This window comes from Halichoerus grypus, chromosome 4 (genome assembly GCF_964656455.1).
Source record: "Halichoerus grypus chromosome 4, mHalGry1.hap1.1, whole genome shotgun sequence".
Taxonomy (NCBI): Eukaryota; Metazoa; Chordata; class Mammalia; order Carnivora; family Phocidae; genus Halichoerus; species Halichoerus grypus.
Window position 1 is genome coordinate 89,186,774 of NC_135715.1, and position 27,385 is coordinate 89,214,158.

Consider the following 27,385-nt stretch of genomic DNA (forward strand, 5'->3'; position numbering starts at 1 on the left):
AGGTGAGGTACCCAAGAGTGCTGGCCCCAAGATAGAGCAGCCATTTGTCCTTTAGAGACCCCCAGATAATATCCATATTCCTTCTCAAGGATCCACCATGGCCTTTTCTTCACAAACCTTAAGACACAGAACTTCCCATCCCATCTTTCTCAGACAAAAGTGATCACTCCAGATGGAGCACAGAACTTTGAAACCCTAACGATCAATGTTCATAGACCATTTTAGAGAGATTGCCCTTATCTGTGTAAAAATGCTGTTCTACAACAGCAAACTGATACTGTCCCCTGTCATGAGAAGGTTGATGGCCTCCTGTAGGTGGTCAGGACTTGAAACCCAAGAACCAAGTTCATGTCAGAGAAGGAAGCAAACCTTCTTCTTTGATTCATCCTCCCCAAGGAGGCCCTTCCACCAGAGGGCAGAGAAAAACACTTACCTCACTAATAGCTATGAAGGAGCAGTACACGGTTTTAGACAAAGGAAGCCTATCCTAATCTGGACAGTTACAAAAGGCCTCCTTAGGGAGGTGACACTAGCATTGAGATTTTACAGAGGCACAGGAGTGGCTATGTGGAGAATTGGAAAGTGTGTTATCTGATCATAGAGGGAAAGCATTTGCTAAGGTCAGAGGCAGGAAGGTGTGTGGCGGGCATAGTCAGAGACTCAACAGAAGGTCAGCTGACTACAGTTCAAAAGCCAGCATGTCAGCAGTCAAGATGAAGTTGAAAGGACAGAAAGAAGGACAATCATGTCACTCTAGACCATGTTGAGGCACTAGAACTTGATGCTATGGAAAAAAAAATGGGAATAGGGGAAGAGGGATTGATGTAGAGGTTAGGATACACAGTCATGTGGTGCTTCAGATGCATCCCTCAGGGGGCTATTGTTAGGGAGTGAAGTGTATTGTGTGTGGAGGAGATGAGTGGCCAAGGGCCACACTTCAGGCAGCTGTTGAAGTTAGTAGACCAGAGCAGTTGAGGGTTTACGGAAAGCTCTATCTAGAATGGCAAAGGGGGAGAGAGAGAAAAGCAGATATTTTGCAGGTAAAATTGATAGGAGGTGCTATGCTGGGTGAAGGGACAGGAAGACCAAGCATATTTCCCACTCTCTTCTGCTTGAACAAAGGACTTCAGGTAAGAAAGAGCAGACAGGGAAGGAAAAGATTTCTTTTTTGTTAGATTTCTTTACAGTGCCCTGCCTATTTTTCTTCATGTTAGTGTGCACTCAGAGGCAGCAGGCTTTTCAACTTAGGCAGAAATGGATTCTTATCAGAAATATTTACTGGAAAACCCATATATTCTGTATGATCCTTATTTTTGGCTAGTATAATTTGGAAGATAAAGGTAGAGAGTTGACTTGGGATCAAATAAGAACACGTGCAACATGCCCAGCATTGATCGTGATGGTTGTTTTTCTGCTTTCCCAGGTCTGCCAATTTTGGGTAATCTGAGGCAAGTCACTTCTAGAGTCTTAGTTTCCTGTTTTGTGCCCTGAAACCGTTGGACTAATTAGTTCTAAGGTCCCCACTGCTTCCCCATTTCTAGGGTATCTGAGGCTAAACACCCACGTTCTTATCATCTGTCTTCTTTTTGGAGTGGGGCATAGGTATCATCTGAACCATTCCTATTGTTGACATGAGAAGTGTAACCAAGTATTAACATTTTAAAATACTTTTCTTTATAATGATTCAGAGCATAAGGAAGGACACTTAGGCCTTTGTCCTACCAATTCTTTTCGAACTGCAGGGAACAAAGCAAGGGTCTCTGCAAATGATGATATATATTTAAAATATAGAAGCAGAAAATGATATTGTTTCATATTTTAAAAAAAGATGACCAATTTTTATAAACATAATTAGCAGGGAATAACAACCAATTGACTGACTATTCTTCCCTCTACCCCCTCTCCAAAAAAAGCTTCCATAATCACTTTACAAAGAGAATGCTAGGTTAACATTGAACTGCACCAGGATTTACAGTGTTTAACAATTTCTTGGAGATAATAAAATAAGTGAAATTATATGTAACCTGCTTAACTGGGTGCTGGTCCAAGGACCATGCAATGAAAATCAGAAGAAAACAATAAGAGAGAACACAGCTGCCTCCTTCCAAATAAATCCAAGTCATTCTGCCACCAAATCAGAAGTCTGTCAAATGCTGACTGTATTCCAAACAAAATCCATCCAACTAAAAGCTTTCTTCCATGGTGGAGGGGCTCATCAAAAAGGAGATCTTTAGTAACAGCATAATTACCGTGGTCTCCTGATGACTTGTGAGTGATGAGTAGCTGACAGAAAGAAGTCTATACATTTAAGTCTTTGTCATGTGACCACAGAATGAATCAGATGAACTGTCACAAGACTTATTTTTCATACAGAGGGACAAACTTCAGAAGATGCTCTTCTGCTATGCACACAGTGGAGGAAACACCATCATGGTCTACATGCAAGTGTATAATAGATGGAACAGCCCAATATGCAATGAACAGTGAGCTAATGGTCTCTGGTTTGTCAAACATTGTTAAACATTGTCATTTTTTCATTGGTCAACCAGATATGTTAGCCAGGCCTTAGAAAGCACAGGCAAAAATGCCATAATTTGCCAAACCAGAACAAGGAGCTAACAAAACTGAGAAGAAAGACATTCACGAATGGCTTAATTTGTGCCTACTTCACAGCTGTAGGATTGAACATAATCCTTTGTTTATTTTAGATGAGGTCATGGATGTACCTGAGACATTTTAGACCGTAGCAGCCAAAGTTAACTGTGCCTGGATTTATACCTAGGTGTTACCTTTGCCTTATCTCTCTGCTAAGGGATCCACCTTATTTCAAGATTGTTCCTTACTTAACTTGTGCTGGCTTTGCAGACTACAGGTTATGACTAAAGGGGCCATCAGTGATGAATTGTTCATGGGCATTTGTCACTTGTGGGCATTCTTCTCCAGTTAAACTTTGACCAGTGATGATAGGCACCACCTTTTTCTAGTTATCTTGGTTTGGCAAGTGCATTCCTTCCCAATACATTTCACTACTCAAAGATATCTATTCCTGCCTGTGATAGTGATTCAAGCCACTTAACTATTTTGTGGAAGACACCAGAAAGTTATCCTCTGCTTTAAATGATAGTCTTAAAGAACTCATAGATCAAAGGCAAGTGAGGAGCCTGCAAGTTCAATGTCCTCTAACTCATTCTCAATCAGGCAGTTTGCCACTACTTCCTGCCTCTTTTTTTCCTAGGACTTCATTTCACCCACCAAATGTTGCTCACCAGCTGACAATAAGACCCTGGCCTGGCTTAGAGTCAACTGGGGAGAGGACAGAGGTAAGACAATTGCTAGGTCCTAGTCTGAGACCTATTAGCCACCTGCTGGCACAGCAGGAAGTGCCATGGAACTGATGCAGTTGGGATGCAGTGGCCTTGAACCTTGGCAGACAATTGGATTGGTTCCCCAGTGGTGGGGGAGGGAGGTGCCCCAGAAAACACACATGTGCATTCACAGTTTACTCTCCCAAAAAGGGGCAAGCCCACACCTTCCCTGAGCCTCTGATGTGGTGACAGGCTGGCCATGGGGGTTGGCTTTAGCTGGAAGATTGGCATGATCCAGAAATCCATCTACCAGATCTGGGACTAAAGGCCTCTAGCCCTGGAGACACCTAGTTGTCACACCTCTGCCCACCCGTGCAGAAAAAGAGAGGGGAAAACAAAAAAGAATTGAAAGAGTAGACCAGCATTTATCTGTTGAAAAGAAACCTGAGGTCATTGATAGAGGTAGGCTGGGAAAATAACTTGACCAAAGTTAGGATGAGTCTGAATCTAGTCCGGGGAACAAGGCAGTGGCTAGATAGAGGGGCTATGTGAGTGGCTAGGGGAGACAGAGGATTGGTAGCCAGTCTACTCCCACCGGGATTCCTCAAATATTGTCACAGCCAAGTCCCGGTACATCCCTTCCTTGGGTCCTGAGTAGAGATGATATGTCAGGAATGGCTGTCATGCTGTACCAGAAAACCAATTTTTAAGACCTCAAGGGAATATAGCAGACCCATCTTGAGGTTCTGCTTACCTTGACTGGTTTTAGAGTTTCCTAAATGTGCACTTGTAAGGGTTATATTGCTGTGCTGAGCTGTTATTTACAAAGCATTTTCATTGTGGGTGTTTGTTTTGTTTTTAATCATCATCCAGACATCACAACACCCTGGTGAGTAAAAAATAAAGCTAGCAGTGCAAGGCTGAGTTTCAATCAGGAAGCATCAAACAAAGCCAATCAAGCATTTATAAGCTGGGGGAAAATGATCTTGATTCAATCTAATTTGTGGGGAAAGATTTCAAAGTCAGTTCTTGATTTTCCGAATGAGTACAGCCATTTCTAATTTGATTTGTCTGAAAACTCCCAGGACTGACTGGCAAGCTATCAGTAAATGTAGAGGAAAGGCTGCCTTGTAAGCTAAAGCTATCTTTAGGAGGAGCAGGATGCCAAATTAAGGTATTTTTTAATGTTTAGACAAAGATAGGCTCTTTCATTCTTTTATTTATGTATTTAAACAGATATTTATTAAGCAGTTCATATAGACCTGGCTCAGTCCTAGCGGCAAGGACGCAGCCCAGGAGACAGGTAGGCTCAGAGCTTGCACATCTGGAGCTTGCTCTGCATAAGGTGAAGGACATGAAATGTGTCATCACAGGTATGATTAGGTGGCAGGAGGGAGAAGTCTATGTTGATGGAACAGCATGTAACGGGGATTCCTGAAGTACCTTTTGATTTGGATGATAAGTAGGAAGAAGTGGGAGTGGGAACAGGATTGGGGTCGAGTATGAGAAAGCAGAGGAGGATAACCACTGGAAAGAAAGTCATGGTGCAGTTTCGGAATTAAGGGAGACTAGATACCTGGCATTAGTCTATTGGGTAACATCTTGTTTCTGCCAAAGAAGGCCTTCGAGGATAGAGATCATGGCCCTTTGGTTTCATCTGAGGGTTACCTAGGGGAAGCATCTTTAATAATGAAGGGAATGCCCCACTTATGGCTGAAGAGCATGGGTACACTGGCAAGTGGTTCCCCACATGGCCTGCTTCTCCAGCTTTCCACGAGCTGGCTACATGTACATATCAGTAAACAGGTACCCACTGAGAGCCACATGCTGCCTTTGGCCTCAGAGACTATCTCTTGATTTTCTCTTATTTTGCCTACTCCCCAAGCTCTCAATTTCAGCTCTTTGGCTATGGATGCAGTATTAGTTCCATGCCTGTGTGTGCCCGTTTCTGGCCCCATATTTCATGCTTATTCCCTGTGCATTAAAGATGAACACCCCCACCTGAGTTTCAGGTTTTGCAAATAGTGGTGTCTTTCACCTAGAAACAAACCCCAGAGGAGGTCCTTGGGAGCTAGGGAGTGAAAGGGAATGACAAACACACCCAAGATTAAACTGATAAACTCTCAGTTTAGCTGTAACTACCCTGAACACTCTTTAATTTCTATTTCCAAATATTGTGCAAAGTTATTTGGAAATATGAATCAAGAAGCTTAAGAACATTAATAATCCTTTTTGACACTTTCACTTCTAGAAATCTATTTTCAGGAAATAATCTGGAATTAAACCAAGATTTACACACTAAGCAACCATTATTTATAATAATACAAACCTGGCTCTAAAATTAGAATAGTTATGTAAATTACGGTATATTCATATGACATACTATTTTGCCACCACTAATAACGATTTTTATGGTAAGTATGAAAATTGCTTTTAATATAACATCAAATGAAATGAACAGAACACAAATTGCATGTATAAATCAGATAAAATATATCTATATATAAATATGTAGGTATAGAGGAGAGGCTACTTTGCTAAATAGCGGCTCTAACTGGCTTGTCAAATTATGGCGATTTTTATTCACATAATTAATTTTTTCTCCATTTAAAATGAAAACTTAAAACTTTTATAATGGAAGTTTAAATTAACTAGTTTTCCAAGTATCATTTGAAAGTTTCATGACAACAATATTGAGAATTAGTAACTGCTATCAAGGGCATTAGTGTGGATTATTGAGAGAAATAAATAATAGCAGTTAATCCAAGAAGGGACAGAAGTAGCTGGATATGAAACCCAATGATACTAGTTTTCAAATTGTTCCCACACCTGAATAATTTCAGAATTGTTTGTCCCCTCCATTGCAATCTCTAGTTATATGTCTACTCCACCAAAGTAAGCAAAGGTGACAAGTCATTATGGTGGTAAAGTCAAAAGAAAGTATCATGTGTGAGTGTGTGTGTGTGTGTGTGTGTGTGAGAGAGAGAGAGAGAGTGTTTACTTTTTCCCTTTGAGTAAACTTTCTTGTACAAACAGCTTGGCCCATAAACAAAGCAACTTTCCACTCTACAAGCATGTACATGATGGCTTTTTAAACTAAATTCACTTCAGTGAGGAAAAAATGTTCTTAGCTCTGAAAACATAGTATGAGCTTCTTGTGTCCTAGGAAGAGACTGAAAAGTATCAAGTGTGTGTGCAGGGCAAGTACCCTTACCTTGCCTAGAAAATTAAGCAAATCTATAGCTCAAAAATGAATACATTTAAAAGTCAACTTCTCGATTTTATCAATAATGATCTAAAAATGAGAAGAAACATATCTAATTCTGATTATTGCTATTATCTCTAAATAAACATTGTAAGAGTTTGCCTAATAAAAATAACTTTAAAAATAGAAGCTAAAACTTAATACTTATATTTGGGGTGGTGAATATGCTAGATCAACACTGTCTAAGAGAAATATAATGTGAGTCACATATGTAATTTAAAATTTTCTGTAGCTGGGACATCTGGGTGGCTCAGTTGGCTAAGGGTCTGCCGGAGGCATAGGTCATGATACCAGGGTCCTGGGATGGAACCCTGAGTCAGGCTTCCTGCTCAGCTGGGACCCTGCTTCTTCCTCTCCCTTTGTCCTCCCTGCACCCCCACCCCATACCCTTCTCCCTTCTTCGTTCTGCTCTCTCTATCTCTCAAATAAATAAATAAAATATTTAAAAATAAATTAATTTTTCTGTGACTATATTAAAAAGAAAAAAGTAAAGTGAAAGACATTAACTTAATTTTAATTTGAATATTGGGTTATTTACCTCAATACATGCAAATATTATTTAAACATGTAGTCAATATTAAAATTATTGAGATGTGTTTTTTTTTTTTTAATCTTTCCAGCACATCTGAATTTGATCTAGCCACATGTCAAATGTTTAATAGCCACACATGGCTAGTGGCTACTATAATGGATAGCATAGGTCTAGAGTGTCCTTATAATGGTGATGGTAGACCTTGACACCAAATTAAAAACTGTAACTGTAATTCTCTCTCTCTCTCTCTCTCTCTCTCTTTTTTTTTTTTTTTTGTAACTGTAATTCTCATATACTGACCTTTATTGTTCAAAAAGACTTGGGCAGAGATCCCTAGTTACCTATTCAAAATCCATTTTCCTTGCCTTTCTCGTAGTAGAACTCCAATTTATTTGAGGCAATACTATGTTCAAGTGGGTAGCTACATGTCCCAACTCCCCCTGCAGATCCGTATGCTCAGGTGACTTAGTCTGGTCTACAAGGCATAGCAGGGCAGAAGCATTGGTTGGGACTTCCTGGAAGCCTTAAAAAGCGCTGACTTAGCTGGCAGGGATACTCCTTTGCCTCTGTTTTCCCCCCCTCCTCTGAAGCTTTGCATTTAGATATGATACCTTAAGTTCCAGAAGCCTACTGGGACTCTCAGGATAGAAGCCACAGAGTAAGAATGGCTTCCCTGAAGGGCAGAATAGTCTGAGTCTCTAACCACTTCCTGGAGCTTCTAGTTTCTATGTTATTGTTTTGTTGAGGGGGCAGGGAAGAGTATAGATAACTGATACAAGTACTTCCAGTGGTCTTCAGATAATACAATTTTAAGTGGTTGTTATGAGATAAATTGTGTTTCCCCAGAATCCATATGTTGAAACTCTAACGCCCAGTACTTCAGAACGGGACAGTGTTTGGAGACGAGACCTTTAAAGAGGGGATTAAGTTAATATGAGGTCATTAGGGTGAGCTCTAATCCTGTCTAACTGGTGTTCATACAAGAAGAGGAAAATTAGACACAGAGAAAAATCAGCTGTCTGGAGACATAGAGGAGAGGCCAGTTAAGGACCTGGGCAGAAGGTGCCCATGTGCAAGCCAAGGAGAGAGGCCTCAGGAGAAACCAAACCTGCTGACACCTTGACCTCAGATTTCTACTCTCCAGAACTGTGAGAACATAAATTTCTGTTGTTTGAACCAAGCCAGCCAATGATAGTTTGTTATGGAAGTCCTTGTAAACTAATACATTGATAGAGGGTTTTTAAATAATTCTCCTTTTGAAATGTTTGTGTTGAAAGGTGTTTTAGACATTTTTTAAAGGATTTTGTTTCTTTATTTGACAGAAAGAAAGAGTGCACAAGCAGGGGGGGGTGGGAGGCAGGAGAGGGAGAAGCAGGACCCCGAGATCACGACCTGAGCCGAAGGCAGATGCTTAACCGACTGAGCCATCCAGGTGCCCCTGAAAGGTATTTTAGATGTCTTAAAGAATGTTTCTCAGTCACAGCACCAGAAAGAATAAGTTAATCACGAAGTTTATCCAACTACATAGTAACCATATTGGATGGAGAAGCCGCAACTCCTGACTCATACAGTGGTTTTTCTGTAGGCCAGAACCACTTCTGCATCAGGGACATAGAAATCATTAGTGGGGGTAGATATCCTGAAGATCATATTTTTTTGAAGACTTATTTATTTATTTACTTGAGGGAGAGAGAGAGAGAACACGCACAGAGGGAGAGCAGCAGACTCCCCACTGAGCAAGGAGCCCAACGTGGGGCTTAACCCCAAGACCTTGAGATTATGACCTGAGCCAAAGACATACTCTTAATTGACTGGACCATCCAGGCACCCCCCCCAAAGATCATCTTCTAATTCTCTACCTCAATTGACTAAGAGTTAGGTGGTGTCAAGAATCTCTTACTTATATGTGAAGATCACTAAGTACAGAGAGGAACAGCTTCCCTTCAGAAGATGCTTCTACTCTCCAGTGTTAAATAAGGAGACATCCTCACTGCTAATCAGATGCTGCAAGTTTGTCATGGTATAATCATCCCAGTACAAGCTTAAATAAATATTTCTTAAGTACGTACTATCTGTAGTATGCTAGCTTCCTAGATGGGAATTCAAATTAGTCCTTTCTCCTCCTATTAAAAAAAAAGGCATTCACTTATTCAACATTTGTTGATCATCATTTTTCTGATGTAATGTTACTTTAGCTAAAATTTAGAAACTCAATGATTAGAGCAGGATATAAAATGTACATAAAGCATATCACAGCAGATGAACATGGATTTGGCATCAGAAAGGCCAGGGATAGGGGCACCTGGGTGGTTCAGTCGTTAAGCATCTGCCTTTGGCTCAGGTCAAGATCCCAGGGTCCTAGAATTGAGCCCCACATCGGGCTCCCTGCTCAGCGGGAAGCCTGCTTCTCCCTCTCCCACTCCCCCTGCTTGTGTTCCCTCTCTCGCTGTGTCTCTCTCTGTCAAATAAATAAAATCTTAAAAAAAAAAGAAAAAGAAAGGCCAGGGATATAAATTTCCTAATTATGTGTCTTGGACAACTGGCTTTAATAGCGTTAAGACCCATGTTTCTCAACTTCTAAATGAAACCACAAATAGTTGTCCATTTCATAGGGTGAAATCAAAGATTGAAATAGATAAATTTTCATATTTGAAAAGAGTGTCTGGCACATACTAAATGTTCAGTACATTACTATTTTCATTACAGACTATGTTGATAAGAAGGGAATAAAAAAGAAGATACACGAAAGAATATTCCTTTTAAAAAAGTAGACTGAAAAATCTACATTGGCATAGCATTTATGGTTGCCTTTTTTTGATGGGGATGCAGGTGATTTTTTTCTGTCTACTTTTCTGTATTTTCCAAATTTCTTATAATATGTAAACATAAATTCTCTTGTGAAAAGTGAGAATTACATATAAATTTTAAGATACTTATTGGTCCATATGCTGGTTATTTAATTATATTGGTGGGAGGACTGTGATTCTTGTGCTTTCCCAGAACAGTATCAGCTCTAATCATCTCACACATTTATAAAACATGGGACCCACTGCTTCTTAAAAAGGGTATGAGGTTGTAGGGATATCGGTCCCAAAGCACTGAAATTTCACACATACCCCAGTTATAAATTTTATGAGTAAAAACATGAAAAAAAAAAAAAGATGATTAGATTGTCTTAATGGTTTTTGCCAGTCATGATACTTACTGTTAAAAGTTAAAAGTCTGGTAAAATTCATGTGCTTTCTAGGTTCTCTGAAGAATAGAGGACAGGCTCTTGCTATTGATTCAATATGGAGTATTGTATTTGCCCGTGAATATAGAATGATGAGCATTCACCAAAACCTCAGGCTATAAAACTAAGAGTATCTTCTGGAGCTGCCTGACCTTCCATTCACCTTGAGAAACTAGCATTGAATGCTCCGTCCTCAGGGTCTGATTCTTAGCTATGTTCCTGCAGTGCTCTGCAAAACCATACAGTGCTTATAAACTTCCACAATGCATCATCCAAAACTGAAGTAAATGGTGGATTTTAGGGCATGCCCTCAGCCCCAAATCTATTCAGTCATAGGATTTCTATCAGACACATCTACTGTGGCTTGTGGAGGCTGAATGTGTCCATTTAGCCATATCCTTGATCTCAGGGTACCTTTCTTAAACGCCTACTCAATCATTTCATTTTTAATTTTTTTTAAATTATCCTTATTATTTTTAAAAGAGAAGATGTTTATTTAGCTACTGGACTGCATTGAGGCAATAAGGACAAATATGAATGTCCTTCAAAGGGCTTGTTTCCTTGGCAGAAGAAAGGTAAGTTTTGGAACTTATTGTCAGAGAGGAAATGGATGTAATAATTGACCTCCTTGGGTGAGAATGGATAACCCCATAGGCTGACTTAGGAATAGAAGGATGAGCTAAACTAGGATATTAGAGAAAAAGGTGGAAAGAAATGGCAAAGAAATAAAACTATTTCAAAGGAGGGTAGTGAGTTGCATGAGAAAACCTTTAGGTGAAATATGGGAATAAGTTTTAGGAGAATTTTGGCATAGCAAATACTCATCAGAGGGGTAAATTGTTTGGGTGATTCAAATGCAGGTCTACCTATGGCACACCCCAAACATTTTGAGTATGAGAAATTCCTTTTTATGTAATAAATTACATGGACCTATAAAAGAGAATAAGTGTAAAGTTTCACTATTTTCTATTGAGGAAATAAGTAATGACAAAATGAAATAAATTAATACCTCCCTACTCACAACAGCCTGTACCTGTATTTAAGAGTTTGTGCTCATATACCTGTGAGACATGCTATGATTGCCCAAAGCTATGCTCAGGTGATGTTAAAACATAAACATGCACGTGCCTCCCTTTGTCTTCCCTACCCTCTCTTCTAGATGTCCTGTGCCTCTGGTTTTTAACCTAAAGTTTAAAAGGAAGAAAAGATTAGAGAGTGTGTCAGTTATCCATTTCTGAGTTTCAGCTCCAAAGCCACCCTTCTTTGCCCTGCTTGACACTGAGATTGGACCCTGTAAACATTTCCTGCCCAAATGTTAGGATTTGCCAGTAGAGGGCACTAGAGAGCCACTGCGAGGAGATACCATTTGGCCGACTTCTCTACTGGGTTCCTGTCCTCCATTATTGATAGTCAGTGGGGAAACCACTAATTCTGCACACTTGAGCTCCAGCTGCGCCCTCAGCTTACACTTTCCCCACTGGTAGCAGCTCCCACAGGCAGCTTAGAGCTGTGCTGCCTGGCAAGCTTTGTTGCTATCGGCAGACTGCATGGTCCCCTGGTAACCATCCACTTGGAAGAGGTGTGAATCTCAGCCTGAGAGGCAGGCAGGGGGAGCTTTCCTTGTCACTAGTTCCTTCACTGTCTATTTTCCCTCAGCCTAGAGAAAGTACCTGATTTTTTGCACTTGCTCTTTCTGGACCATTAAGTCCTCTTTTACCCATTTTAGCAGTTAACCACCTTCTACTAGCTAATATTCAAATATATATATTTTATATATATATATATATTAATATATATTTTTTTCTTTTCAAACAACCTGGACCTTGACAGAGGTGTCTTCTAAATCTTGCGACACAAAGTGAAGAGCTTCTAAGAAGCCAGTCCAGCTGTCCCCACAAGGAACAGATTCAGTGTCAGGTCCCTACTTCTTAACGACTGAGCCACCCAGGCGCCCCAGGTCCCTACTTCTTGAGGTCCTGATTATTCAACAAGGAGAATTTATATAAGATTATTAGGAATTTAAAAAGACACAGAAAAGTTTGAATTTATCTATTATTTTTGTAATCTAAAATGTATTCTGGAGCTCTTAACTTACTGTCCATAGATGGACTTCAGGGGTATCTAGTGCTCCAAAAACGTTATACAACATAAAATATTTTCATGATTTTCATTTTATTCTTCAAGGGATATGTGCTCCCTAAAATATTAATAATCACTGACCTAAAATCTTTAGAGTTGTTCTTGTAGAAGGCCATTTACACAGCAGGATAGACAGAGCCATAGGACTATGGTCTTCATGGGGAACATACAATGAGAAATGGTGATCAAAGTGGGGCAATAAAAATAATTATAACACTATTATTAGCTATTAGTGATTCAATGCCTATAATATCCCAGGAGTCACCAATCTATAAAGTAGGTATTATTAGTTCTACCTTGAAGATGATGACACTGAAATATGATGAGGTCAAGTAATTTTGTCTGCATTCTGTAGCTATTATATGGTGTTGGTGGGATTTAATCTTACTGCCTTCAAAGATTATATACTCTTTTTCAACACATAGTGCCTTCATTATGTATGTTTCAACGTGATTAGTGGCACAAAAAGGTATGTTTATTTTGTTTCCCAGAAATACTATGTCCCCATTTTGAGTTTCCATGCCCCTGCTCAAAACGCCTTCTTATTACCTTGGAATTGTCCAGATTGTTCTTCAAAACCTACCTCAAGTTTCTGCACATTCATGAAGTCTTTTCTGAACCTACTAGCCCTGTGATTTCTCTTCCTTAATTCTTGTAACATATTTTGCATCTTGTCAATAGTTTTCAGTGGCTGGGGAAATGGTGCTCAGGAGCACTGTTGGGAGGGCAGGGCTGTAGTCAAAGTAAGAAAGCAAGAAGCTATAAAACCAAATGAAATCATTGAGAGAATCACTGATAATCATTGAGAGCAATCAAGGTGGCAAAATGAATAAAAAGTATATGTCAAACTATTAAGGCAAATGAGAAGAGATGAGGAGGGCTCGCCATCAGAATGGTGGCCGGGAGACTAGAAAGCACATTATAAGGAGACAGGCAAAGTACTTGCCTCAGCTCTCTTTTTTTTTATTGTTATGTTACTCACCATACATTACATCATTAGTTTTTGATGTAGTGTTCCATGATTCATTGTTTGTGCATAACACCCAGTGCTCCATGCAGAACATGCCCTCTTTAATACCCATCACCAAGCTAACCCATCCCCCCACGCCCTCCCCTCTAAAACCCTCAGTTTGTTTTTCAGGTCCATCGTCTCTCATGGTTCGTCTCCCCCTCTGATTTCCCCCCCTTCATTCTTCCCCTCCTGCTATCTTCTTCTTCTTCTTTTTTTTTTTCTTAACATATATTGCATTATTTGTTTCAGAGGTACAGGTCTGTGATTCAACAGTCTTGCACAATTCACAGCGCTCACCATAGCACATACCCTCCCCAGTGCATCAGCTCTTAATTCTGAGTTCTGAAATGGTTACCCAATGCCCAGTATGTGGATACTGGGGCAGAGAGAGGTTTAAAGTTTCCCATCCATTGAAGGCAAGGATCATTTGTTATGAGCACAGTAGATACTCAATAAACTATGTTTTGATGATGATGATGAATCAAATGCTGAGTTATGTCATGCAGTAGAAGTGTGAGTGTCACAGCAAAGAAAGCATAATGGAGCTGAGTGGTGAAAGGTGCTGTGAGGAGAAGGTGGGATCTGGAATGGCCACACAAGGCTAGCAGGCACAGCACATTTGACACTGCACCATTCCCAAACCCACCCATGGTGGATTCTGCCTATGGATCATAGCAGCTTCTTCTATGCAGGCTGGACCTGGCGCCATGATTCTCCCTAGCACTATGCTCCAGAGAGCCACAGACAATCCACTGGGGTTGACATAGGCAGGGCAGGAATGCAGCAGGTGCACACTAGTATACCCTAAGGGTGGTTCCATTTTTAAGGTTTTGAAACTTCCTAGTTATTTGCTATAAAGCCACAGCCCCAAAGATCCTAAGTAACTCCCTGAACCTGGTCTTGTCTGCCTGATTGCCAGTTCTCTCTGGGCCTCCCCACAAGGCAACAACTCAAGGTCCATGGTTGGCACCCCCTGGGGGCTTCAGTACTCTGTTCCACCTCAAGAAGTCATTAAATCTTTTGAGTCTCATCCTGATTCAGAAGGTTAACCTTACTTGTGAGTTTAGAGAAGGATTTCGGTTTGGGGCTAGGTCAGGAAAGAGCCGAAGGAGAAAAGCAGCTCAGTGCAGGAGCAACATGGAATGAAAAGGCTTAGAAGTGGGTATGCATAGAGTGAATTCCAGACACAGTGAAGCATCTAGGCCTGCCTAGAAAAGAAGCATTGACAAGAAACTGTGGGAAATAAACTTCAATATATTGGAGGAGCTGATTATGAAGGATTCAAAACCCAAGCACAGAAGGTTCCGTCACCAAATACAAGAGCCCCTGGTCGCAAAAGGCTGAGGGAGACAAAAAATCCCTGTGCAAGACTCTCGGCCACATACTTAAATGCAGAAGGAAGAGCCTGGCAGGCAGATCCTGGCAACTGGACATGCTGAGAGCCACAAGGCCAGTGAGGAGCTCCTGCCAAGATCACAGCCAGGTAGCTGTAAGGGAGTTAGCCTCTTCCAGCCACTGCCTCTGCTGCCATCTCTCACCCTCTGGCTGAAAGCAAGGATTCTGCCCCCACACTCCTACATTGCAAGAGATACCCCAGAGAGATTTATTTGGCAATTGGCAAACTACATAGGGGCCATTTCTGAAACACCTCATTGGTCTTCCAATTCCCAGGTAAGCAGTGCTAGTCACCAATCTGCCCAGCCTTGTTTTGTTTTGTTTTGTTTTGTTTTGTTTTGTTTTTGCCACTTTGGTGTGAAAGTCATTCAAGGCCCTAGGGAAAAAAATAGATGTATAATAAAAATGAATAAAAGCTGATGGTGTAGTGCTTTCCAGAAGAAGAGGAAGAAGACTGTGAATGACACAGCCACTGACTATATATCCTTGACTTTCCCTGGTCCTGGGCATAAAGCATCGTTCAGTATAAACTGTGGATAACAATGTCTGACCCTGTCTGCCTCTCACAGAGGTTTCAGGGACAAAGGAATGAACACAACCACAGGTCCATCTGCCACTCCTCTTTACTCTCCTCAGATATTAGCATCGTGATGTGTAGCATCATGATTATCTATAAGACAGCTCTCTGAAACAAGATGTCTTCAAATGAAGGGATTATCATTGCTAGTATTATTGGGGGGGAAAGAGCATAAAAAAACACACTCAACTCATTAGCTGGAAGTTTTGCCAAAGAAAAGAACCTGAGTTGATTTCAAGTTTCATTTAGACGTGCTCCTTTTTTTTTTTTTTTTATTTTTCTCTTGAGGTATAACTAACATACCATGTTATATTAGTTTCAGATGTATGATCTAATGATTCTACAATTCTAGACATTTCTCAGTGCTCATCAAATTAAATGTACTCTTAATCCCCTGTAGGTATTTCATCCATCCCCTCACCCACCTCCCCTCTGGCAACCACCAGTTTGTTTTCTGTATTTAAGAGTCTGTTTTGGGGCACCTGGATGGCTCAGTCATTTAAGCATCTGCCTTTGGCTTGGGTCATGATCCGTGTCCTGGGGTGGAGCACCACATCAGGCTCCTTGCTCAGCAGGGAGCCTGCTTCTCCCTCTCCCTCTGCCTGCTGCTCTGCCTGCTTGTGCTCTCTCTTTTTCTGTCAAATAAATAAATAAAATCTTTTTAAAAAATGTCTGTTTTGTTTGCCTCTTTTTTTTTTCTTTGTTTTGTTTCTTAAATTCTACATGAGTGAAATCATATGATATTTGTTTTTCTCTGACTGACTTACTTGACTTATCCCTATGTCTATCTATGTTGTTGCAAATTAACCCCTCTTTTAAAAGGCATTTGGATATTCAAATGAGGGGAAAGTATGAGGTATGAGGTGGAACTGATAGGAGAAACAGGTGCTTTTGCACACTGTGTGTGTGTAGGGAAACTGGTACAGACTAAAAATTGAGTCAAAAATCCATAATTGTTCACCCAATAATCCTCACTCCTGGTTATCTATTCTAAATTTTATTTTTTTTAATTTTATTTTATTATGTTATGTTAGTCACCATACAATACATCATTAGTTTTTGATGTGGTGATCCACGATTCATTGTTTTCATATAATACCCAGTGCTCCATGCAGTACATGTCCTCCTTAATACCCATCACTGGGCTAACCCTTCCCCTCACCCCCTCCACTCTAAAACACTCAGTTTGTTTCTCAGAGTCCATAGTCTCTCATGGTTCATCTCTCCCCATGATTTCCCCCCCATCATTTTTCCCTTCCTTCTCCTAATGTCCTCCATGCTATTCCTTACATTCTACAAATGAGTGAAACCATATGATAATTGACTTTCTCTGCTTGACTTATTTCACTTAGCATAATCTCCTCCAGTCCCATCCATGTTGATGTAAAACTTGGGTATTCATCCTTTCTGATGGCTGAGTCATATTCCATTGTGTATATGGACCACATCTTCTTTATCCATTCATCAGTTGAAGGGCATCTCGGCTCTTTCCACAGTATGGCTATTGCGGACATTGCTGCTATGAACATTGGGGTGCATGCATCCCTTCTTTTCAGTACATCTGTGTCTTTGGGGTAAATACCCAGGAGTGCAATTGCTGGGTCATAGGGTAGCTCTATTTTTAATTTTTTGAGGAACCTCCATACTGTTTTCCAAAGTGGCTGTACCAACTTGCATTCCCACCAACAGTGTAAGAGGGCTCCCCTTTCTCCACAACATTCGTTGTTTCTTGCCCTGTCAATTTTTGCCATTCTAACTGGTATAACGTAGTATCTCAATTTGGTTTTGATTTGAATTTCCCTGATGGCTAATGATGATGAAAATTTTTTTCATGTGTTTGTTAGCCATTTGTATGTCTTCTTCAGAGAAGTGTCTTTTCATGTCTTCTGACCATTTTTTGAGTTGATTATTTGTTTTTTGGGTGTTGAGTTTGAGAAGTTCTTTATATATCTTGGATACCAGCCTTTTATCTGTAGTGTCATTTGCAAATATCTTCTTCCATTCTGCGGGTTGCCTCCTTGTTTTGTTGACTGTCTCCTTTGCTGTGCAGAAGCTTTTTATCTTGATGAAGTCCCAAAAGTTCATTTTTGCTTTTGTTTCATTAGCTTTTGGAGATGTGTCTTGAAAGCAGTTGCTATGGCCGATGTCAAAGAGGTTATTGCCTATGTTCTCCTCTAGGATTTTGATGGATTCCTATCTCACATTGAGGTCTTTCATCCATTTTGAGTTTATCTTTGTGTGTGGTGATAGAGAACGGTGGAGTTTCATTCTTCTGCATGTGGCTGTCCAATTTTCCCAGCACCATTTATTGAAGAGACTGTCTTTTTTGTTTGTTTGTTTTGTTTTCCATTGCATATTTTTTCCTGCTTTGTCGAAGATTATTTGACCACAGATTTGAGGGTCCACATCTGGACTCTCTATTCTGTTCCATTGGTCTATATGTCTGTTTTTGTGCCAGTACCATGCTGTCTTGGTGATCACTGCTTGAAATCAGGCAACGTGATGCCCCCAGCTTTGTTTTTCTTTTTCAACATTTCCTTGGTGATTCAGGGTCTTTTCTGATTTCATACAACTTTTAGGATTGTTTGTTCCAGCACTTTGAAAAATGTCATTGGTATTTTGATTGGGATGGCATTGAAGGTATAGATTGCTCTGGGTAGCGTAGACATTTTAGCAATGTTTATTCTTCTGATCCATGAGCATGGAATGTTTTTCCATCTTTTTGTGTCTTCTTCAATTTCTTTCATGAGTGTTCTGTAGTCCCTAGAGTATAAATCCTTTACCTCTTTGGTTAGGTTTATTTCGAGCTATCTTACGGTTTTTGGTGCTATTGTAAATGGAATCATTTCTCTAATTTCTCTTTCTACAGTTGCATTGCTTGTGTATAAGAAAGCAACTGATTTCTGTGCATTGATTCTGTATCCTACCACATTACTGAATTGCTGTATGAGTTCTAGTAATTTGGGGGTGGAGTTTTTTGGGTTTTCCACATAAAGTATCATGTCATCTGCAAAAAGAGAGAGTTTGACTTCTTCTTTTCTAATTTGAATACATTTTATTTCTTTTTGTTGTCTGATTGCTGTTGCTAGGGCTTCTAGTACTATGTTGAATAATTGTGGTGAGAGTGGGCATCCTTGATGTGTTCCTGATCTTAAGGGAAAAGCTCTCAGATTTTCCCCATTGAGGATGATATTCGCTGTGGGTTTTTCATAGATGGATTTTATGAACTTGAGGAATGTTCTCTCTATCCCTATACTCTGAAGAGTTTTAATCAGGAAAGGATGCTGTATTTTGTCAAATGCTTTTCTGCATCAATTGAGAGGACCATATGGTTCTTCTCTCTCCTCTTATTAATGTGTTTTATCACATTGATTGATTGGCAAATGTTGAACCGCCCTTGCATCCCAGGGATAAATCCCACTTGGTCGTGGTAGATGATCCTTTTAATGTATTGCTGGATCCTATTAGCTAGGATTTTGGTGAGGATTTTGGAATCCATATTCATCAGGGATATCAGTCTATTCCAAATTTTAGAAAATTACTTTTTCATTATGTTTGCAATCTCCACATTATTTTTGGCAGTAAAACTTCAAGCCACTCAAAATTTAAGCATAGTAGAATCTTTATTTTTTAAAGATTTTTAAAAAATTTATTAGAAAGAGAGAGTGTGGGGTGGGGGAGGAGCAGAGAGAAATGGACAAGGGGACTCTGTGTTGAGCATGGAACCCAATGAGGGACTTGATCCCAGGACCCTGAGATCATGACCTGAGCCAAAATCAAGAGTCAGACACGTAACCAACTGAGGCACCCAGGAGCCCCTAAGCACAGTAGAATCCTAAAGCACTCTGGTGGATTGAGTTAATGTTTAAATTGTTTACATACAAAAAGATTAAAAATTTTTACTAAAAATTTTAAAGATGGTGCACCTGGGAGGTTCAGTTGGTTAAGCGTCTGTCTTGGGCTCAGGTCATAATCTCAGGGTCCTGGAATCGAGCCCCATGTGGGGCTCTCTGCACAGCAAGGTGGCTGCTTCTCCCTCTCCCTCTGCCCCCCCACCTGCCCGTGCTCTCTCTCAAATAAATAAATAAAATATTTTAAAAAATGTTTAACGATATAAAACATATTTTAAGAAAAATATTAACCATAAGAAGCAAGATATAAAATTGCTGATAAAATATGATCTATGTTATATAAAATATACATTTAAAATATGAAAACAAAATACATATAGATGAGAACATTGTTTCCCTCTCCAGCTGGTTTTGTGTTTTAATTTGTATATTCCAAATATTCATCACAAATACATATAAATGTATAATTTTAGCATTTTAAAGAAATTTTGTTTAATAGTTTCAAATAATGATTTTACTAGGTGAGCTATGAAATCAGCTATCTTAGAAAAACAAGTCATGGGGCCCCTGGGTGGCTCAGTCGGTTAAGCGGCTGCCTTCGGCTCAGGTCATGATCCCAGGGTCCTGGGATCGAGCCCCACGTCAGGCTCCCTGCTCGGTGGGGAGCCTGCTTCTTCCTCTCCCTCTCCCTGCTGTTCTGCCTACTTGTGCTCTCTCTCCCTCTGTCAAATAAATAAAATCTTTAAAAAAAAAAAAAAGAAAGAAAAACAAGTCATAACATTGATTTAAGGTAGAATGATTCTCAGAGAGGATGACCATTCCACTGTTAGTTTATTATTTTTTTTTAAAGATTTTTTTTTTTTATTTATTTGAGAGAGAGAATGAGAGACAGAGAGCATGAGAGGGAGGAGGGTCAGAGGGAGAAGCAGACTCCCTGCTGAGCAGGGAGCCCGATGCGGGACTCGATCCCGGGACTCCAGGATCATGACCTGAGCCGAAGGCAGTCGCTTAACCAACTGAGCCACCCAGGTGCCCTAGTTTATTATTTTTAACTTTACATCACATTATTCCTCATACAACCTTGAAACTAATTTTAATGTGCCCACCAAAAGAAAGGAGGCAACTTCTCTGGACGTTAATAATTTAGAAAAAAAAAATTTCCAGGTTATGAGGAGCATACAGTAGAGAAGCAGGTGACAATATTGTCAGACTGGTCCAATGACAGTGGAAGACAGTAGGAATGTGGAGAGAGAAGACATGATATGTTAGCTGCTTTTTCGAGTGGTTCCTTCCATCAAGGGAAAGTATCATTTATCACAGAGCATTCTCACAGAGATGAAACATGATCCTGGGGACAAACTGAAGAGATTATAGGCTTCACTGGACACTAGGGACTTTTCTCTGAGCAATTTTCATGAACTTCTGGGTAACAGGAAGGTAAGACAAAGGTTGCTGTCACTGTGTGTGTATGCACACATGTGAGTGTGCATGTGATCTTATGTGCACACTTATATTTATCTCTGAGTGTATTTTCTTGGCTTCAGAACTACAAGAAATAAACAACCACACTGCAGTGAGTGTTGTGGCAACAGATGCAAACAGGAGACAATAAACCTCACAGAAGCCTGCCATTTTGCCTATCTGTATGCCTGTTACACTCAAGTCCACTGGGCAACATCTTTTTTACATTCTTTATTTCAATGAAGCCCATCATTTGATAAAATCTGGACTGGAGATGGCCATTCAATTTCCTCAAAAGAATTAGGTAAACAAGTTTGTAATATATTTACTCAAAACCCACTTCATGGTTCATACGGTTTGGAAATAAACTAAACTTCAGATTCAGGAAGTAGAACCTAAGCTGTCACCAGTCTACATTTTTATTTGTTGGAATCATAGAATACTAACCTATGCATTTAGGAATGTAACTGGTCTATCAGCCATTATGTTACTGCAAGTGCCGGTTTGAGAAGACCGAGAGGCTTCCCTATCGGCTGAGTGAAAACACATTTTGGGATTGCATCAGGCAATTTCAGCCATGAGGTTGGGAGTATCATTCTGTGTGCTTAGTATTGGATATCACACATTCAATTCCTTAATTTCAATTATTTGGAGACAAAGGCACAGAAGTGAATTGACATGGTCAATTAGCTCCAAAGCCAAGTCTATATCCATAGTCCTGCTATTAGCCATTTGCTTTTTTTCCCTCTTCTATTGAAGACAAAGTAAAGGAACAAGACCTTTTCTACTATGCTCTTCCTTTAAATGAAAAAAAAAATCATTTTAGAACCTATAGTGAAGTAAGTTAGACCTCAGCCAATAACCAAACAATCACATTATTCTCCTTGCCTCTAGAAGAGGGGATGTAACACTCAGAAAACAGAGCTGAAAAAGAAGCAGCATTTCTTGTGAAGTGGAAGGTATGAATTAATCATTTTCAGGAAACTAGCAGGGCAATATATTTCTTATATTATGTATATAATAATCCACATTACAGGTACCGTACACACACTTCAATGGGCCATTTACTTTCTGATTGTTTATTATATGGTGCTGTATTAGCATAGGATGAAAGATTTGAGGAAGAATAGAGAGGTATTTTTTATGTCTACTTTAAGCTGTTAGTTTTACTGCATTTCAGGATGTGGAGGATCGTCTTGTAGTCAAATCAAGCCATAAAGACCAAATTGAATTATCCCCATGGAATAGCTGTTAAATCTCCAGGGAGTGGGCAGGTCCCACAGAAGGGAATGACAAATTGCAATGTGGATGCTCCCTGAGTGCCGCCTGCTAGAGAGGTTTGTGCTGGATGAGGCCAACACGGGTGCTTCCCTGAGCCTTGAATCGCATTTTGTAATTTATGGGTATTATCATAACACTTTCTACCTGATTTATTGATTCCTCAACTCTCCTGATAAACTCTGAGCTTTCCAAGACTCAATAACTGTGTGAGAGTCTGTGAACACTGGCAAAGGGCAAAAGCACCATCCCTTTCAAAAACCCTGACTTAGCACAGCAGTGACTTAGTAACTTGGAGCAAAGCTGATATTATGTCTTTGGGGAAACACTTTAAGCCTGAGTAGGGGAATAAAAGAGTTTGTACTTGTAATTAACAGTGCAAACTCTCCCTTCCCTCACAGAATTCCTAAAGGAAAAAAAACTAGGTATAGAAAGGAGTGTGTGTGTGTGTGTGTGTGTGTGTGTGTGTGTCTGTGTGCCTGTGTAGTGATATGAATTCTCACTTAAGCAAGGTAATAGAAGCAATTTGGAATAAAAATAATGTTTCTTTTTTTTTTTTTCTTTAAGTTTTAAAGTTTAAAACTAAAGGTTGTCTACCTGCAAAGTGAAACAGTTTTCTTGGGATTTTTTTTTCCCAAGTACATTAGTGCTAAATGGATTCCTTGTGCTTCATCTTAACAATACCGACAGCCAATTAAACTCTGAGGAATGAAGTATGCTAGTAAAAGTTTCAGGCAACTTGGTAAGTGCTAAAGTAGTATAAAAACAACAAAACGTTTGTTAAAGTTTTGGTTAATCATTGTCTCAGGAAAAAAGAGATGATGAAAGCTTCCAGTATTCAGAAATTCATTTTTTTCTCTATGTTCTCCTTTTCTTGCTCTGTGTAACCAGCACATTCTTAAATATATATCATCATTAAAGACATTTCTAACACATAATATGTATGGGTATTTCCTTTTTTGAATACAGCCATGAGGATTTTAGTTATTTACATATAAGGCTCAGGCTCACATATTTTTGAACCTGTTTATAAACAATGGAAGTGAACAATGTCATGAGCTCCTTGTGTTTCAACACACTCTACCAACTCCTTGCACAATGGCAGTGTCTTGTCTTTCAGATGTGTTGATGTTCATGTTATTACTCTAAACGAAACTCCCAGTAGCATGGGATCTTACAACCAACAAGCAGACTGAAATCAATGACACTGGTACATTATGAAATATTTGTTAGCAATATTGGGGATGGGATGGGCATGAGTATATTTTACATGGCTCAAGTTTCCCGAAGGAGACTCAAGAAAAATATCACCAACAATCTAGGGCTTAGGTCAATTGGGAAATGGACAACCTAAGTACCGGTGGATAAGATAATTGTCAAGATCCCTGAGCATGAGCCAAGGATGGGTAAGTAATGTCACTGGATCTCCTAGAACCAGAGCCAGAGGATTAAAGCCTTCTTAGCACCATCCTTACTCTTCAAAACTACAGGAGTCAGAAATTTGGCACTAACCTTTTAAAATAATTGCAACTTCTAACCCACATATGATTCCCCTCAAGCAAGCAAGTCTATCTCACACCCTGGAATCCAATGGCCATTTTAGAAAATGCTTTACCTATATAAAATTCAAATGCCCAAATGAAATAAAATATTCATTATAAGGTATACTTATCATGGGGAAAATAAATATCAAGGTCATTTAAGTCCCATAGGTTTTCCAGAGAGTTTCCTGGCGAGATTACAAAAATAATCAGATTTTGCCTGTCAAGTGATGCAATGGCCTCCTCTTGTCATGACTTTTGGAAGAATGTCAGTTTAAAGGACTTCCACTTCTGGGAAGATGGAGTAGTGTAATTTTCTCTATTACTCCCACTAAGTACAACTAAAAACTGCTGGACACTATGTATAAAATAAACCTAAGAAGACTCTGAATGGTGGAGAGAAGAACACATGTTTAAGGATCTTGAGAACCAATGAACAATAGTGAAGAATTTCCCAGATTTTCTTTTTGTCTCATACATCTTAGACTTGTTGCTGAAGAAGTCAGCAACCTGGAGAGACCAACTGGTGCAGATAAAAAGTAAATCCCAATTAGAAGCCTGCTTTCTATATTCAAAGGCCCAGGAAAGGGACAGCATAGTAAGACAGAATATCTTTAGACAATGACTGCTCTATGCCAGCCAAACACCATACAAAAAACTCTGACCCTATTTCCATTCATCCATGCTATAACAAGCTGTCAAAACCCCTGATCAAGATTGGGTCAGAGAAGACTGAGTAGGGAGCAGGGACTTTAAGCCTTGTCAGAGAGTAGCAAGCTTCTCCCTGTAGTATCAGTTGAAACCACATGTCTGGTAGAGCTTGGACTATGTACCCCCACTCAGCAGTTATGAGCAACCCCATCCACTTCCTGCACGGATGGTGCTGAAGACGTTTTAGTGCCAAATCATGACTTTCATCAGTTTAGTAATAACAAGGACATCCCCCCACACATACACACTATGACAATGGAGGTCACGTGGAGAACAGTGATGAGGTTTTCATACACATGCCAGCCAGTTAGAGATATCACTGAATAGTGTATGGGGAACTAGAGCTCTTATTCCTCCCCACCTTACACTTAGGTGTCAATGGGGTCTGAGCGGAAAACCTGGACACTACCCCCACCTAGGAGAAATTAGGTAAAATCCCCTCTCCCCTATTGGAATAGTGTCAGAGGAAGACAGCTAATACAGAATAGCTAATCAACAGCTAATATGATTGATCATAGCATAATCCCTAAACTGACCAGGTTAAAATAAAAATCCTCTTGTCATACCAAGAAACAGGAAGACCTCAAATTAAATGAAAAAAGACAATCAATAGATGCCAACCCTGAGATGACAAAAAAAAAAAATAATGTTAGAATTATGTGACAAATAGTTTTAAGCAGCCATTATAATAAAAATCCTTCAAGCAATGATTGCATATTTGAGACAAGAAAATAGAAAGATCTACGAAGAAATAGAAAGTGTTAGCAAGGAAACATAAAAGGTAAAGAAGAACCAAATGAAAGTTTTAGAACTTAAAAATACAGTAAGAGTCATAAAAATAATTAAGAGATATGCACAATAACAGAATGAAGATAATAAGAAAAGAATTAGTGAACTTGAGGATCTAACAATAGAAATTACTCAACTTGAACAAAAGACAAAAGAAACCAAGAAGAAAATATGAAGAGAGGATCAGGGACTTGTGGGCTTATAATGAAATTTCTAGCATTCATTGTTGTGGAATTCAGAAAAGAGAAAAGAAAGAGAGGACTAAAAATTACTCAAATGGCAGAACACTGCCTAAGTTTGTTGAAAGACAGCAGCCCACTCAAGAAACTGAATGAAATACAAACAAGATAAACCTAAAGAAACCACACAACACATAATGGTCAAACTTTTGAAAACAAAAGACAAAAGAAAGATCTTGAAAGCACTGAAAGAGAAATGACAGCTTATATATGGGGCAAAATATCTTAGTAATAGTGGATTCGTCACCAGAAACCATTGAAGCCATAAGAAAGTGGCCTAATATTTTTCAAGGACTGAAAATAAATTAAAAAAAATAAATAAAACCAGAGTCTTCTATACAGAGAACATACCCTTAAAGAATGGAATGGCTACCAAGACATTATAGATTGAAGGACAACTAAGAATTTGTCACCAACACACACCTTGAAAAATGGCAAAGGAAGTTGGTTAAAACAGAAATAAGAGGGTAAAAGAAGGAATCTGGAAAGCTCAGGAGGGAAGAAAGAATAACAGTAAGCAAAAATAGTAAGTAAAATAGATTTTCTTCCCTTGAGTTTTCTAAATTATGTTTGACAGTTGAAGCAAAATGACACTGATAATGATTCTAAATGTAGAGAGAGGAAATAATAAAATAATTTTATAATAAGCAGGCATAGATAAAGGAAAATATTTAAAAAAGAGATTGACAAAGTGGATTTAAAAATGACTGTACTATTTATTGTGTACAAGAAACTCACTACAAATGTGTGATATGGGCAAGTTAAATGTATAAAATGAAAAAATGGTATGTTCATATAAACATTCATTAAAAAAAACAGGAGTGTTTATATTAATATCAGATAAAGTAGATTTCAGAGCAAAGATAATTATCATAGAGAAGAACATTACATCATGATAAAAAGGTCAATCCACCACAAAGACAACAATCCTGTGTATGTATTAAACAACAGAGATATAAAATATATGAAGCGAAACAGATAAAACTGGAAGGAGAAATGAACAAATCCACAATTATAGTTGGAAATATCAATACCACTATTGAGTAATTACTATGTACAAGGCACTCCTCTAGTTACTGGGTATGCAGTGATGAAAATGAAAAAGACAGTTCTGGCCCTCAGTCTATTGGGGAAGATAAATGTTAATGAATTAGAAAAGTATATAACTTGCCAGCATGATAAATGCTACAAAGGAAATCTCAAAAACACACGAAGTTCAACCTCTTTTGTTCAAAATTCCATATTTTAATATAAATAATGAGACAAATACACAATTCCCAAGCTATAGAATTTAATAGAATCTGTGGCTCCACTGTTGCATTTCCCAGAGATAATAAAGAGATTGGTGTTGACCAGGGTAAGCTGCAAACACTCCCCACAGTTAGCACACAACTGATAGCCAGGAAAATGGAATTCTCTAGGTGCTTCTAATGTATTGTTACTCCTGATAATGCAATTCACACTGACTCAGTCCCTGCCTTTTCTCTTCTCTCCAGTTTCACCTGGGAGACTGATAGGACCTCAAAAAGTATAATATAAACACATTATAAAGAGGTTCAGGAGATGGGATGGGAAAAAGACTTACTCCAATGTATTAGAAACCACCACGCTGAGAAAGATGTTAACTTACCACAGTGTAGATCTGATGCTTTCGTCTTTTAGCCAGGTCAATTATGTTTACTCCATTGTAATAAAGGTTTTCAATACATCCATGGAAGTTTTTCTTTAAAAAGGTCCCAGGTTTGCCTGGTACTGGAATTCCTCCAAAACTAAGCTTTATGAAGAGAAGAAAAAAAAGAATCAACTCTTAGTTATAAGCCCTGAAGGAGTAGGAAAGAAAAGTAAGCAAGTGAATTTTAGTAGTTTCAATTGTATGTGCGAGCCAAGTGGCTCAAATAATTATAGATGCCACTTGATTGCACATTTAAAAGGATACTGATTAGCCCATATAAAAATAACTATAATTGCTCGCTTTTTAAGGGCTTATTTTACAAAACTATTTCACTTCCTTTCTGAACCTTTTTAATACTAAATAAAACAATAATTTATAGAAGGAGG

The 27,385-nt window shown here is 39.1% G+C and overlaps 1 protein-coding gene across 2 annotated transcripts in view; it reads right to left on the reverse strand.

Moving 5' to 3' along the window:
• The window catches only part of CNTNAP5 (contactin associated protein family member 5), a 791,720-nt gene that overhangs the window by 372,345 nt on the left and 391,990 nt on the right, over positions 1 to 27,385 (reverse strand). For both annotated transcript variants that reach the window (XM_078070660.1, XM_078070661.1), the window contains exon 7: positions 26,958 to 27,101. In XM_078070660.1, coding sequence (XP_077926786.1) covers positions 26,958 to 27,101 — 144 coding nt within the window. The remainder of the gene's footprint in view (positions 1 to 26,957; positions 27,102 to 27,385) is intronic.